The sequence below is a fragment of the Notolepis coatsorum genome (assembly GCF_963971535.1).
Source record: "Notolepis coatsorum genome assembly, chromosome: 9".
NCBI classification, from domain to species: domain Eukaryota; kingdom Metazoa; phylum Chordata; class Actinopteri; order Aulopiformes; family Paralepididae; genus Notolepis; species Notolepis coatsorum.
The window spans coordinates 3775928-3791889 of NC_140173.1; the positions used below are offsets into that span (position 1 = coordinate 3775928).

The 15962-nt window shown below is 42.4% G+C and overlaps 1 protein-coding gene across 1 annotated transcript in view; it reads left to right on the top strand.

Moving 5' to 3' along the window:
* Positions 1 to 372: 372 nt before the first annotated feature.
* Positions 373 to 15962, top strand: part of LOC311234124 (neurexin-1a-like) — a gene marked incomplete at both ends in the record, with an annotated part of 172813 nt that continues 157223 nt past the window's right edge. The window contains one exon of the mRNA XM_084321241.1: positions 373 to 1084. Within this exon, the coding sequence (XP_084177367.1) occupies positions 373 to 1084 (712 nt within the window). The remainder of the gene's footprint in view (positions 1085 to 15962) is intronic.

Below are 15962 nucleotides of genomic sequence, written 5' to 3' on the forward strand. Positions count from 1 at the left end.
AGAGGAGTAAAACTCATATGGCACAGAGGACCTTTAAAAAGGTCAAACAATTTTGGCACCGAGTTTGAGGTTTGGCCATTGGCCTGGATGGTGCGCGAAGTAATGATATTCGCTCCAGGAAATTAGTGTTGGCCGAGCTCGCTTGCTATGCAAATGTTATAGCCCGTGTACAACAGCGTTCTGTTTTACAATGTGTCAGGTAACACCAATATATAGGAGTGGGCAATCTATATCACTCTATGTTATCAGAGTAAGTCCAAAACAAATCTGGCTTGAATAAAAATCTGTAAAAATACATTATAAAAACCAAAAATAACCAAACAAAAAGACAATAGTATAGCCTATATATCAAGCTCACATAATAGTCACACCATGGTTTTAGCAATGCGGCATGGTGGCCATCTCTTATGGGTTGGCCTACTTGTGTGCTGCTTGGTAGAGATTGGCACATGTCTAGAGTTCACAGGTGCAGAGGGACAATGGGCTAGATTTCCAATGTGGAATGCGTGCTGTGAAAGCGAGATGAGTTTCAACATGAAAACGAAGAGTTCTCATGGGCTGCTAGTTTACTTCGACGACGAAGGTTTCTGTGACTTTCTAGAACTCCTTATACACAACGGCAAACTCAGCCTCCGCTTCTCAATCTTCTGCGCTGAACCGGCGACCGTTCTGACCGACATGGCCGTCAACGACAGCCGGTGGCACGCGGTCACCATCAGGAGAAACTTTAAGAACACAACGCTAATCGTGGACAAGGAGGTGAAGTGGGTCGAAGTGAAGTCTAAAAGACGGGATATGACTGTTTTCAGTCATTTGTTTCTTGGGGGAATACCGCCGGAATTACGATCAGTGGCGCTGCGACTGACGTCAGCTGCTGTCAAGGACCAGGTGCCTTTCACCGGATGGATAACGGACATAAAGGTTAACAAAACGGAGTCGGTGATGGTCAACAGTGAAGGGGTCGTTAATGATCTCTGTGGCGCAGCCAACACGTGCTTAAACGGAGGAGTCTGCAGCTTCATTGACGACGAGCCAACGTGTGACTGCTCAAGGACCGGGTTTCAAGGAAAGGACTGCAGTGAAGGTAAGCCATCTGACTCTCTTTGGGACCACAGTTCTTTACAGCTCGCCGTGCAGAAGAGACGACAGCCACGGCCTGTTTTCATTCATTTAATTAATTGTTTATTCATTTATTCATATTCAAAGTATACAATCAATGCACTCCCGACATAAAGTCATGCATTCCCTCTCGTCTACTGCACATATGCCTGTCTTCGATTTTGTGCCATCCTCTTGACACATGTCATAGTTATTTTTAATGAGCGAATCTCCTGCAAGGCCTCATTAGCCAAACACACAGGTGTTCCTCTTCCCCAGAGGTGCCTTCCACGCATCTGTCTGGGGAATGGTTGACCTATGAAATCCCATCTCCAATGGTTTACCTCATACTGTATACCTGTACAATAAATAGGAATAAACATTCACAAGTACAATGGAACAAGCTTAGGCCACATCATAGACCACACACTATGAGAAGCACCCGAATATGCATGTTAATTTGTCGAGGACACAGTAATGGCCTTATTCAACATGTTTAGCTTTGATGGATACGATATAATTTGGGGGAGATGGGGTGATTTTATTCATAATTATGACTGATTGCAGTATTTATAGCTTTACTTGATATCAACCGATTACTGCTTTTCGTTTCTGCTGTCAAATTAAATAAAAATAGACCACACTATTGTAGAATCGAAACACAAAGCATTAAGAGTGCCAGTAATATCCAGTGATTCAAAATATTGATAATATTGTTTGAAGAACCCTTAGGATTCCAACCCTCCAGATGTCACCAACAGAAACATTTATGAATGATGATCATACTGATCTTCCTTCCTTTTCTCCATGCATAAACACATTTTACATGAGCAACACCAATCATTTATAACTGTGTTAATGTTCATTTTATCCTGACTTGAGGGGTTTGGATCCCAGATGCATTACTACACTATAACACATTTGATTGGTTAATGTGTGCAGACAATAATCCGATGACATCGTATTGGCCTAATCAGGATTAACCGCTGATTTTGTGAAGGGGAGGGGGGGGGGGGCAGCAGAATTGTTCAGTCAGTTTGTTCACAGCTAGAAAGGGGTTTTGTTTCTGCTATTGGCAGTTGATAATGCAAAGCCTGTTTGCAACTCTTTCATTTATCATCCAGTCATTTGTTCACTCATCACACTATAGCTGCATGACTTCAGTGGAATCTCAGAACATATAGCAGGTGGTGTTCTTGGTTCTGTAATGCGAAGTTCAAACTCATTCATAAGCTGAAAGGGAGAGACAAGGAGTATTTCCTGGTAGATTAACAGCATAGGAAATCCAGTCACGCCAAGCCTCAACCCTCTGTCTCAGAGATGTGTTGTGCAAACAAAGACTCTCATTCCAAAAAGTTAGGCACCTACCTGTTTCGGATTAAATATTGCTGCCTCATGTTAATTACTAAATATCTCCAAGGTAGGCATATGATTGCATACATACAACGTTAACTATCTAATCTAACTACCTTGTAAAGCAAATTCCTTAAAGGGAATCTACACCCATTTTAAGAATTCATACTTGTTCCTCCTCTGGTCTAAGACAGTCCAAAAGACATTAGTCAGAACAAACGACTCTCGCCCTAATCCGAAAACTAGAGTGGTAAAACTCAAACTTGTGATGTCATCAAGTATAGTGTGGAGCTGCTCAATAGACAATGCATTGGGAGAGATGGTGAAGGCTGAGAGCACCCAGGGGGGTGTTCTGTATAGATGTACACATCTTCTGTTCCAGAATTGAGAATATCACTATAGAATAAAGCTCATTTGAGTATAGAAAACTAAACAAAAATGTGGTGGGTCCACAAAATCATTCATTGTCAATGGAGCAGCTCCAGACGTTATATCTGATGACATCACATGTTTGAGTCGTACTTCTCTTGGTTCATGGCTTTGAGTGAGTAGCTCATGTCCACATGATTGGACTTTCCTAGACCATGGAAGTAGCATATTGGAATTCTAAATTTGGGTGGTGTTCCTCTTTTAAGATAAGCAAAATATTCACTAAGGGGTTGTAATTTTATGACCGTAATTCGTTTGTCAGATTAGATGGCCGATATTTCTATACGATTCATAATATGTATCACACTATTTTTCACTTAAGCTTTTCTATGGTTATTTTGCAAGTCACAGCACAGTACAAATCAACGGGTAACAATGTAGTACTCCATTGGCAGCCTTTAAAGTATAGGCCTAAAAGGGAAAACAATTGTTAAAACATTTGAGCTTATTAAACACAAATAAAGATTCTTAGTATCAGGACTGTCTGAGCAGAAAGTTATAGAAATATAATAGAAATTAAGTGTGGATTGTGCAAGAATATATAAATCTCCACGATTTCCACGTGAATGCACATGATGACATTTTAACCAGTGATAATCTAAGATCGCCGGGTGACCCACCCCTGATGTCACATAATCAAATTGTGGATTTCCCAGTGTGTAATGCAGCTCTTCAGCTGTGCTTCACCACGTCATGGTTGCTTGTTGAAGGACAGCGGTCTTAAAGTCTTGTTTCTCGAGAGACACACATAGTGTGTTGTGGCACAGGTTTGTTTAGTGAATTATGAATATTGCTAAGATTGGTATTTTGCTTAACGTTCCAACACTGTATGCACAAAGACTGACATGCACAGTATCTATCTCAATGTGTTTGACTCACTCAAACATGAGTTAGTGTGTACCGTAATAGCCAAGGCTTACGAGGAGTCATTTAGAGTACATTTATTGTCAAGAGTACAATGAAATTAAGTTGGCATCTAACCAGCGTGCAAAGGAGCAGTGAAGTGCATTGTAGTAAACAGTAAATTAATTGAAAATGGGGGACCCTGATGTAAACAAGACGAAAGTCTTTCTCTGGGCTGCATCCCCTTAACAATTGTGTGTATTGAGTTGTACTGTCTGTACTGTACCCATTCTGCAATCTGTTAATTAAAGTTTTCAATCAATCAATCAATCAATCAATCAATCAATCAATCAATATATGAGAAAGCTACAGTAAATATGCTAATACATGTACACTATATATATATATATATAGTGGTGGGAGTATGAATACACTACGATACTAACCACTCTAGCCATTTGTCTAAATACAGGTAGGTATTGCTCTACATACATACTGTAGATATATGTGTACATACACTTTGTACAGTGTTATTATACATGGTTATACAGTGTTATATGAATAAACTATACAGTACTAGGTAGTATATACTGTAGGTTGGATATAGGTAGCAGTGTGAGACAGATGTAGGCATGCAGTATAGGCAGTAAGGCTGAGCCCGAATGTTCGAACGTTCGTTTGTTACGTTAACATTACATTTTTTTTCTTTTTCTTTCTTTTACGTGTCTATTCATTCTGTTTAAACCAATGGCGTTTTTCTTCACAGTTGCAGATACAGATTAGGCTACACTAATATAGTATTAAAAAAAACTGCTGAGTTATATTCATTAAAGAAAGTTGATTTAAGGGGAGACACTACAGGTGAATAGGGTAAAATAATTAACTAATAGATATCACAATGAAACTTCCCCAGTTGATTACTTATATTAAGACAAAACTGTTTTGTATTACAAGTTTTCTGAAATTGTATGTTTAAATATGCAAATGAGGCATTATCTACTTAAATATGCACTAATTTGCATATAATTCCAGGACAGAAATCTGAACATTGGATAAAGCCATTTTCAAAATTATAGTTTCATTTTGTTGACATATTAGAGCCAAAGGTTATTACAGAGGGGATTTTGGATATCTCTTTTTATCACTCCATAAATCAGAAAATACTCCATTCAGTAAATTTTTATGGTAAAATTCCATATTTCGCCATGTTTTTAGGAATGAAATGTGATATAAATCAGGGTATGAATGCGATATCAACAAACCCTTCTGTAAATACCTTCAGAACATAGATATGAATAGAACTGGAAGGTTTGGTGTATGTGAGTGCTACTGCAGTGGAGATTTCTGGCTCAGAGTATGAGGAAAAACTCTTAAAACTCATTTTTGGGAAAACGCCTTCAAAGTTCTGTATTGTAAAATGCCATACTTTTTTTTTAAACAGATATTTACAAACACAAAACCTAATCAAACCATTAGTAATAGACAACCTAAACACATGCCTGATAACTGAATAACATAATAATAATGATGTTATTGAACTGAACAGAACTACACACAGGCTACAAACAGTGTAGTACAGTGTAGTACCCCCTAATAGGCAAAACATATTTGAATAGATATCACTATGAAACTTTCCCAGTTTGTTATGTACATATAAACTAAGAAAAAATATATTGCAAGTTTTCTGAAATTTATGTTTATATATGCAAATGAGGCACTTCCCCATTAAATATGTGGACATTTATGGATGCAATAAGGCAAAATGAAGTAAAATAAACAACTAAATGTGTGTTATTGACGTTTTAGTGTCACTAGTTTCATAGAAGACATGTTTAGGAAGCAAAATATAACAAAATCTCAAAATCAACAAAAAAAGTATATTTGCCTATTCACCTGCAGTGTCTCGCCTTAATAAAGAAGAAAGACTAATTTAATCAGATTAATCACTTTATTCAAATTGAGGATTTAGTTTGAGGATATTTATTAAAAAAAAAGAAAAAAAATATTTTGAAAAAAAATATCTTAAATTTTTAATATTTTTTAAATTAAAAACGAAGGTTCGAACGTTCGTTCGAAAAACCCTGACGAAGTTCAAATCCCAAAAACAGGCTTCGGGGACAGCCTTAATAGGCAGTAGATAATTATGGATTTGATTATAGAGTTCAGAGTTCACAGCGTACAACAGTATATTGTATAGGCTGAATTATAAGACACCCTATTTGATTTTAATTCCTTCTTGTTCGTCCACACTTTGTATTTAGCTCTTCATGACAGACCTATACAGTACAAAACACCAAGAAGAAATATAGAATGCAACATGGGCACATGGCTGTGTTTTTCTGGCCCAGTGACATTTGTACGAAGGACTTAAGACTTGCTTTGAAGTTAATCACGAATTAGATAGCATTACTGTTTGTAATGCCTGTGTATAATGATATTAGCTAATGGCTGTCAATGTCAGTTTATGCCATTTAACATTTGGTGGATGCTTTTATCCAAAGAGCGTTACAGCAGCAGGAGTGCATATTATAGTGCATGTGGTCCCAGATAAATGGAACTCCCAACTAGGGCTGAACAATTAATCGATTTTAGATCGAAATCGCGATTTTAAATGATGCAATTAGCAAATAATAAAAAAAAAATCGCAAATGATCTTTTTTCTTTTTTTCTTTTTTTCACATTTATTTAACCAGGAAGTCCCATTGAGATACAAGATCTCCTTTGCAAGTTGTTGTTATTGTTGTGGGAACAGTTTGGGAGAGGGAGGTAAGGGGTTTTAGATTGTGTGTTGTGAAGTTTAGACTTCAGAGAGGGAGAGTAAAGTACAGACATTTTTTTACCGTTGGGTACCGGTATCGATTCCCAGGTAAAAAGAAACATTTTGTGTCCCGAACAGACCCACCGCGTAGGCCAGATGCAAGCCGCATTTTACAATAAACCTCTGTGGGGCTGCTTAAAAAAATTATAATTATAATCGCAAATTGAATCGCAATCGCAATATCTGTCAGAAAAATCGCAATTAGATTATTTCCCAAAATCGTGCAGCCCTACTCCCAACCCTGGCAGTGTTAGAACCATGGTCTACCCTTTGACCTACAGGGAATGGAACCTCTAACCCTGGCAGTGTTAGTGACATGTTCTACCCATTGAGCTACACATGGAATGGAACCTATAACCCTGGCAGTGTTAGTGACATGTTCTACCCATTGAGCTACACAGGGAATAGAACCCTCACCCCTGGCAGTGTTAGTGACATGTTCTACCCATTGAGCTACACAAGGAATAGAACCCTCACCCCTGGCAGTGTTAGTGACATGTTCTACTCATTGAGATACACAGGGAACATAACCCTCACCCAGTGTTAGTGTTAGTGACATGTTCTACTCATTGAGCTACACAGGGAATAGAACCCTCACCCCTGGCAGTGTTAGTGACATGTTCTACCCATTGAGCTACACAGGGAACATAACCCTCACCCATTGTTAGTGTTACTGACATGTTCTACTCATTGTTTCCACTGTATGTCGGTGGAGCTTTACATAATCTTGGCATCACAGATTAGAGAGCATGACAAACTCCCATCTCTGATTTCTGGGTTTATATAAGGCAGTAACTCAATAGGTCTATCCTACTCCTCAGGCATAAGGAAACCATATGAATACTGAAATTCAGTCACAAGCCAATTTATATTTATTTATATACTAGAGCTGGGTATTGCCACTGATTTCCCGATTCGATTCAGATTCACAAGGTTTCGATTACATTTCCAATTAGATTCAATATCGATTCAGTTAGGAATATTTCAGTTACAATACCAATTGTCACAAGCACTACTTTTGGTGCAGGATATATTGTCCCAGAAATAATTATGATAAACAATATTATTGTAATTTTAAGACCATTCTATGCCACTGATATAATGATAATATACCGTGAGCATCTCACTTTGGGAAGTGCAGTTCAGACTTGACTTAGTGGCACAGTTTGTGCGAGTAAGGTTGACATTGATCGTTCGTTAAAAGAAAGATACAGTCATGTAGTCTATTGTGACATTATATTTTGACATATTGCACTGGCATTGCTTATCTTTCTATTAGCTGAGCATGTCAGGCATGGCTAACTACACCCTGTAATAACTCTTCATGCTTCCTTGTCTGGAATAGGCAACTCGTAGCTTTTTGTAGTCTAAAAAAAAGAAATAGTTATCCTCAGTCGGGGAAACAGTGTGGATCAGAGCTGAAAAAGCTCATTCATTGTGAAGACTATTGCCTATTCAACCCATTCAAGCAAGCAAGTGCCAGAATGACGCTGTCTACAGCTGATTCCTTTAAAAAGCTGAATAACGAGAGGGGGGGGGGGGGGGGGGGGGGGTGAGGGAGAGACACGCCGCCACTGAAGGGTGCGGATAATGACACACGTGAGTTTGTACTCCTGTCTCATCCCCTCTCGACTTGTTGAGTCTGATGTGTGGCACAAAACACTGAGCCTCTCCTGACTGCTTTTCAGCACTTAGATGAAAATATGCACTCAATGGAAGAGAATGAAATAGTCATCCAGTTGACATACCGGTTAGTTCACGTAATTTGGCTTAAACCCCAAATGGTTCCACACCAGAGCTGTGGAACGCGGCTTTGAAACCAAGTCCATTTATTCTTCCGAACTCTCTGGCTGGAATTATGCAGTCGTTGGGAAAAACAGCCTCCTTCGAGTAACACATCAACGTATCTTCACTTCAGAATTAGGTTCACTGTCTGTGTGTACTGTATGAGTGCGTGTCTGTGTGTACTGTATGAGTGCGTGTCTGTGTGTGTGTGGCGGGGGCTCAGCTTCAATCAGCATACCATGGACATTTACAAACTGTCAACAAAGACTCACAGCCATCTGTAAACTAAGACACCTGTCTGTCCAACCCCATGTTCTTCTCCTCCTATACCGTGGCATTATTCAGCCACTTCTTCTGTATGGGGCCATCTGTTTTTTCCATATATGCTTACAGTCACCAATACGAATACATTCTTGAGGATAACTAACTTTCAAACTCATTGGTATTCCCAGACCACCCACTCTACCAGCACTTTACCCCCCTTCCTTCTGGCTGTAGGTATAAACTGTTAGAGTGGGTACATTTAGACAGCCTGGTGGTGTGGTAGGAGGTAGGACCCAAACGCAGACAGGCAGAGGATAGACAGGAGGCAGGTGTTGATTCTCCAATATCAGCACTGCTCCATTAATTCGAGTGAGTGTGGCTCAAAAACAAAGGGAGAGGGCAAGTCTCCAAAACATGCTAAACGCTCTATAATAATAAACACTTTAAATAATGATTGCGATACACAGCAATCATAAAGAGATGGCGTCTCTGACAAAACAGCACAACAATATTATCCTCCGTGGCAAGGAGCGATAATGCCTTCACAAAGATAAACACGACTACTCAAGTCAAGTCAAGTCAAGAGTTTTATTTGTCACGGCATACAAGCATACAGTGAAATGCGGGAGGTCATGCCTGCAGCGATTGTGCAATAATACAAGTAATAAGAATAAGACATTTGTGCAATAATACAAGTAATAAGAATAAGACATAACAGGTATAATGTACATAAAGTTTACAAAAAGCATGGTAAAAGACATGCTAAGGTCCTGCAATAGTGCAATACAATGTTAGCTACGGATGAGGCACTGGGTCTTATGTACACTACTATACTATACTATACAATCTACAGTTATACTATATATCCTTATGCTATCTTGCTATATCCATCTATTTACTATACAAGAACCACTCCCGTTCTTTTTATTTATTTTTTGTGCAGCATGTGTGTGTGTTCATGCTAAAGCGACTGTTAGTGTGTGAGCGTATACAGTATGTGTGTTGTGTGTGTGCTCATGTGTGCTTGTGTGTGGAGAGTTCAGTGTTCAAGACTCTGATGGCCTGGGGTAAGAAGCTGAGCCGAAGTCTCTCTGTCCTAGTTGCTGGTGTGCGCAGGCGTTTGCCTGACCGCAGCAGCTTGAACAGGCTGTTGTTGGGGTGTTGAGGGTCTTTCATTATTCTGCACGCTCTGGATTTGCACCTCTTGTTATATAAGACATGCAGGGGTGGTAGTGCAATACTCGTAGTACGCTCAGCTGAGCGCACCACTCTCTGTAGGGCCTTCTTGTCCTGTGCCTTGCTGTTTCCATACCAGGCAGTAGGGATGCCCCCCGAAACCCGGTTCTAAACGGGAACCGGTACTAAATTAGAAAAAAAACGGAGTATTGATAAGCTCCGACGTTATCGGTACTACTATCGATACTCGAGAAATTATGGATTTTTTTTATTTGTATCTCCTTTTTCGCGCCATTTTTCTATTTTTCTCCCTTCCCCAATTTCGGATTGTCCAATTCTACCCTCCCCTGTCTCCCACAAGCTGGCTGCAATGTGGACGAAACCTTGCATCACGTGTCCCCTCCGGTACACGAGGAGGCAGCCGTCGCATCTTTTCACCTGCACAGCGCGATCTCTCAGCGTCGGGGGTCTGCGTTTGGAGGGCATGCCGCCCCCGCCGCTTCCTGATTCTACTGTGCAGGCGCACCAACCGACCTGTAGGAGTCACTGTCCACAACGTCCGATCCCCACCCACCAGCTTCCCACCCCCTAATACTGCCAATTGTATTAGTATGAACGACCAGCCAAGCTGGTAGCAACGCCGAGAGCTGGGCTCGAACCCAGCATCTCCTGCGTTGGTGGCGAGCGTCTTGCCCACTGCGCCACCTAGCCGCCCATGGATTTTTTTTTTTCAGGGAATTTAAACGTTGCAAACTATCTCTCCTCTCTCTCTGTCTCGCTCTGTCTGCAAGAGAAGCGGGACTGAGTTACACACAATCACGGCTTGAGCCGCTCACACAAATGCACATACAGGTACTTGGCTCCGTGCTGAAGCACGCAGCACACAGACAGCTCTGCATGCGCTCATCATGGTGGAGAGAACAAAACGTTCTAAAGTCTGGGTACACTTTACGAAAGTCGATGCCGACAACGCACGTTGCCACAAGTGCAATAAAACATTTGCAAGTATGGGTGGCAATACAAGCAATTTGTCAAAATATCTGTTGTCAAAACATAACATTAGTCTGCAGTAATGCACTGTTTTCAACTGCTTTGCTCGCAGTGTTCCATCTCCATCCACGTCCACTGCAGGTAAGCCAAGATACGGAGTTAGCTAGGCTAATAACGAATTATTACGAATAGGCTAATAAATAAAATATAATTGCTTAGCTAATTGTTTAGCTACAAATATATTTGAAAGATGACATCTTTTATAGATCGTCAGGCTGAGGCTACAGCCACCATGTCCCAGCCCACCCCTCCTCCCTCTACCACCACCGGTCACAGCCAAGCCCAAAGTCCCTTCACCCTAGCAGCTAGAGGAAGGATGACACAGGATAGGGTGAACGAGTGTCACAGTGTTACTGTTGCTGAAGAAATAATATTTATTCATTATATTTATTTATAATATTTATTTATAAAGTTATAAACAATAAAGCAATGTCGATTCTGTTCTTAAATTCTTTTTCTAGTTTTTTGTGCAAAATAATCAAAAAGAACCGATAAGAGTATCGATAAAGTACCGAACCGTTAAGCAGTATCGATAAGAGTAGTAGTATCGATAAAATCCTAACGATACCCATCCCTACCAGGCAGTGATGTTTCCAGTCAAGATGCTCTCTACAGCTCCAGAGTAGAAGGACTGGAGTATCTTCCCGATACTCTGAACTTCCTTAACTGTCTCAGGTGGTAGAGGCGCTGCTCCGCCTTCTTTACGACTGAGTCTGTGTGTTGTCCATGTCAGGTCTTCTGAGATGTGGACCCCCGGGTACTTAAAGCTGCTCACCCTGTCCACGGTAGCCCCGTTTATCCACAGTGGTGTGTGTGTCCCCTGCTGTGTTCTCCTAAAATCCATGATCAGCTCCTTGGTTTTACCAATGTTCAGGAGCAGGCTGTTGTCCTGACACCAGCGTGCCAGTGCATCGACCTCCTCCCGGTAGGCCTTCTCGTCGTTGTCAGAGATCAGCCCCACCACCACTGTGTCGTCCGCAAACTTCACTATGGAGTTGGAGCTGAACTTGGCCACACAGTTATGTGTGTAGAGTGAATACAGCAGGGGGCTCAGAACACAGCCCTGGGGGGACCCGATACTCAGGGTGATGGTGTTGGAGGTCTGACCCCCCACCTTGACCGCCTGAGGCCTTTCACTCAGAAAGTCCAGTATCCAGGCGCTCAGAGCGGAGCTCAGACCCAGCTCGATCAGCTTGTCCACCAGTCTGGTGGGGACTATGGTGTTGAACGCTGAGCTATAGTCAATGAACAACAGTCTCACATAGCCCCCCTTCTGGCTGTCTAGGTGAGAGAGGGTGTTGTGTAGTACCTGAGAGACCGCATCGTCAGTGGACCTGTTTGGCCTGTATGCAAATTGCAAAGGGTCCATATCACTGGGTAGGGAGGCACAAATGTAATCCTTAACCAGCCTCTCAAAACATTTCATGACCACAGAGGTGAGTGCCACCGGTCTGTAGTCATTAAGACCTACTGTCAGTCTTAATGTAGTCAGTTATCGTCCGTAGTCCTCGCCATAAACCTCTTGTGTTTATCTTGCCAGCGTATGTCCTCTTAGCAAGCTTTACGGCCTTGCACAGAGTATAGACTGTAGCCTTATACTCATCCATATTTCCTGATGCTCTGCCCAGGTTATAACCAGTGGTGCGAGCATTCAGGGCCGCTCGTATGGAATTGTCCACCCACGGTTTCTGGTTTGGGAAAACCTGCACCTTTTTCGTGGGGACAATAACATCAGCGAACTCACTGACGTCACTGGAGCTCGCCTGGAGCATTCCCCAGTCGGCGTCATCGAGTGCGTCCTGTAGCGTGGCCTCTGATTGGTCGGACCACTTCTTTACCTCACGTGACACGACAGCGTCACGTGATCTCTGCCGGTAGGCGGGGATAAGCAATATTGCGTTGTGATCCGATGTGCTTGTTAAACCGGCTAAAGGAGGGGCTGGTATTGCCTTGTAACTGGTTTTAAACAGGGTGTAACAGTGATCAAGCGTATTTCCTCCCCTGATGGTGCAAGCGATGTGCTGAAAGAAGTTTGGCATCACCTTCTTCAGATTCGCCTGGTTGAAGTCGCCGGCTATGATCATTGGTGCGTCTGGGTGCTTGATCTGTTGCTTATTTAGATGTCCCTGTAGATTCTTCTTCTTCTTTTGATTTTTATTGGCTGTTGGCACAGCCTTCTTGGTGCATTACCGCCACCTCCTCTAGCTTGATGTGGGCTTAACGTTGCAAAACCGCCATCTTCTGGAACCCTTTACCTCCTACAATGTCCATTCTGTGTTCACCATCATGGAGTGCAGCTAATGCTGCTTCCTCCGAGTCCTGACTGAGTCCCCCTCCGTGAGACACTCCTGTGGCCTGACTCTGGACTTCTCGATCACTCACACCCCCCTTCTCTAACTCTCTTACTTGATCACCCACAACCCCCTTCTCTAACTATCTTACTTCTTCCTGCCATATCAACCCCTTCATACCCCAATCATTCATGTGTTGTACTGCTACTTTAACTATTAACTTTATCCTTTCTGTTTTACCGCTAACCATCGCTGTTGCATTCATTACTCCTGCCACAAAGGCCACTATATTCAACTTCTCCCCCCACACCCTGTATTTCTCCTCCTGTACTTCCTCTACTGACAAATGCCCTTTCCTTTTTTTTTTATCGACTTTTTCTCCCATTTTCTATTTTTCTCCCATCCCAATTTCGTATCATCCAATTCAACCCTCCCCTGTCTCGAACGCTGTTTCTTGCCTCCCACAAGCCGGCTGCAATGTGGACGAAGCCATACATAGCACGAGTCCCCTCCGATACCCGAGGTAGCAGCCGTCCCATCTTTTCACCTGCGCGGCGCGATCTATCAGCGTCAGGGGTCTGCGCTTTGGAGGGGCGCCGCCCCCATCGCTTCCTGATTCTACTGCGCAGGCGCACCAACCGACCTGTAGGAGTCGCTGTCCACAACGCCCGATCCCCACCCATCAGTTTCCCACCCCCTAATACTGCCAATGTGTATTAGTACGGACGACCAGCTAAACTGAAAGCAATGTGGAGCGCTGGGATCGAACCCAGCGTCTACAGCATTCGAGGTGAGCGCCTTGCCCACTGTACCACGTAGCCGCGCTACAAATGCCCTTTCCTAAAACCCTGTTCCCTATCTTGCTTTCCCTGATCCTCCTGCACTACCCTCACTGCCAAATGCCCTTCTCAAAACCCCTGTTCCTTACCTTGCTTTCCCTGTCCTACCTTCCTAGCTGCCTCTGCATATGACATCCTACCTTCCCTTCTCACCTGCTGGACCTCTACCTCTCGTTTCATCGCCTCACAACCCCAATACGCTACACTATGCTTCCCACCACAACTACAACACCTCGGCTCCACTCCCTGGTCACATTCCCCATACTCATGCTCCCCACTACATCTTGCACATCTCTGCCCCTTCCTACATGACTTAGCTACATGCCCAAACTCCTGGCACCTGTAACACCTCAACGGTTTCGGCACAAACTCCCTAATCCTATATGCCATATACCCTAAAAACCTCATCTTCAAACTGAATTACTATCGTCCCTGTCTCCTCCTTCCTTTTTACTTCTATTCTACATGCTATACTATTTTATTTCATACTTATCTTGTCTAGCACAGTCTCTGAGCGTAACAGTAAGAAGCATTTTGTATAAAAGTATTCTGTACTTCTGTATGACAACTATTAAAGAAACTTGAACTTCTCTGCACCTCTCTCCCTCCTTTCTACACTATTAACATTCCCATTACGTTCGTTACTCCTCAAATCTCCTAACAGCTGCTCTATACTAACCTTGATTGGAATTCCACTAATTACCCCCTTGCAACCACTATCCCTTTTATCCCCTACTCTTACTACTCTACAGACATTCACTTTGCCAATGCTCTTCATTTCCCTTGCCTTCTCTACCTGCACTACACTTACACACCCTATAAACAAGTTCCCATCCCCCAACACATTTCCGTACCTTACCTCTCCTAACTGTGCTCTAATGAGTTTTGACAGCTGTCTCGGCTCTATATTCCTAACTTCGTCTTCTCCCTCAAATCGCACCACTACATTCAACCCTTCTGCAAAATCCTTCCCTCTACCCTCACCATCTGACCCACTTGAGCTACCTCCCCTCTCTTTCTTCCTTATGCCCCTTCCCCTCACTTTCCCTGTTCTTCTTCTCCACCTTTCTCCACCCTTCACCCCCGCTCTCCTCTCCCTCACTACACTCCATAATGTTGTTGTCACTATCCGTCTCATTACTTTTTGCATGGCCGTTCTCAACCCTGTCGGCGTCGCTCTCGCTCGATTGACACTCCCAATGTCGCCACACCATGACGTTCCGCCGCCCAGCGTTCCCTCGTAGTGCTCAGTCCCACAACTAAAAATCAAATAGCACCCTACCATGTCCCTGTAGATCCGCCAGGGCCCTGCACTACTACTCACGGTAGTGTTCAGCGAACGGCTGACAAACTAACACACGTTTTAGCAAGAGCCTTGTTCCCTCAGCCATACAAGCTTTCAACAAGTACACTTTCAAGCTATGTGAAATCCAGTCTGTGGTATATCTGAGTGTCAATCCACTTATTTGTCTCTGCTGTGTGACCTCTGTAATTAAGTGTTCCTGTAAATCCTGCATTTTGTATAATTCGGTATGTCTTACTTGTTGTATTATGTACTGTGGAAAATAACTTCCTCCTGAGCACAACTAGAACTATCTATCTATCTGTGTGGAGCTGACTGAGCCCAGTGTTAATTTCGTCAGCTATTTTTTATTTTCGTTTCCGTCTTAGTCATGTCTCAAATGCTCTTTTTCGTTTTCATCATATTTAGTCACCTTTATCTATTTTTCTTTAGTCAAGTTTTAGTCAACTACAGGTCTGACCATTTTTCGTTTTAGTCTTTTTTGTTTAGTTTCGATTTAGTCTTTTTTGTTTAGTCTCGCCACTCAGTTACAGCCTCATAAGTTGGCGTGAGATTTTTCTAAACAAAAAAAGCTAACGTTAGTGCTAGCTGGTTAGACTTATGAAAGCTATTTAATGTGTTCTATTGTGGTGGATCAAGATAATGTAGCGATCCATCATGCAGTAATGTAGGGAAGAAAGAGGAGAGTTTCCTTTTCTGTATGGTACTTTATG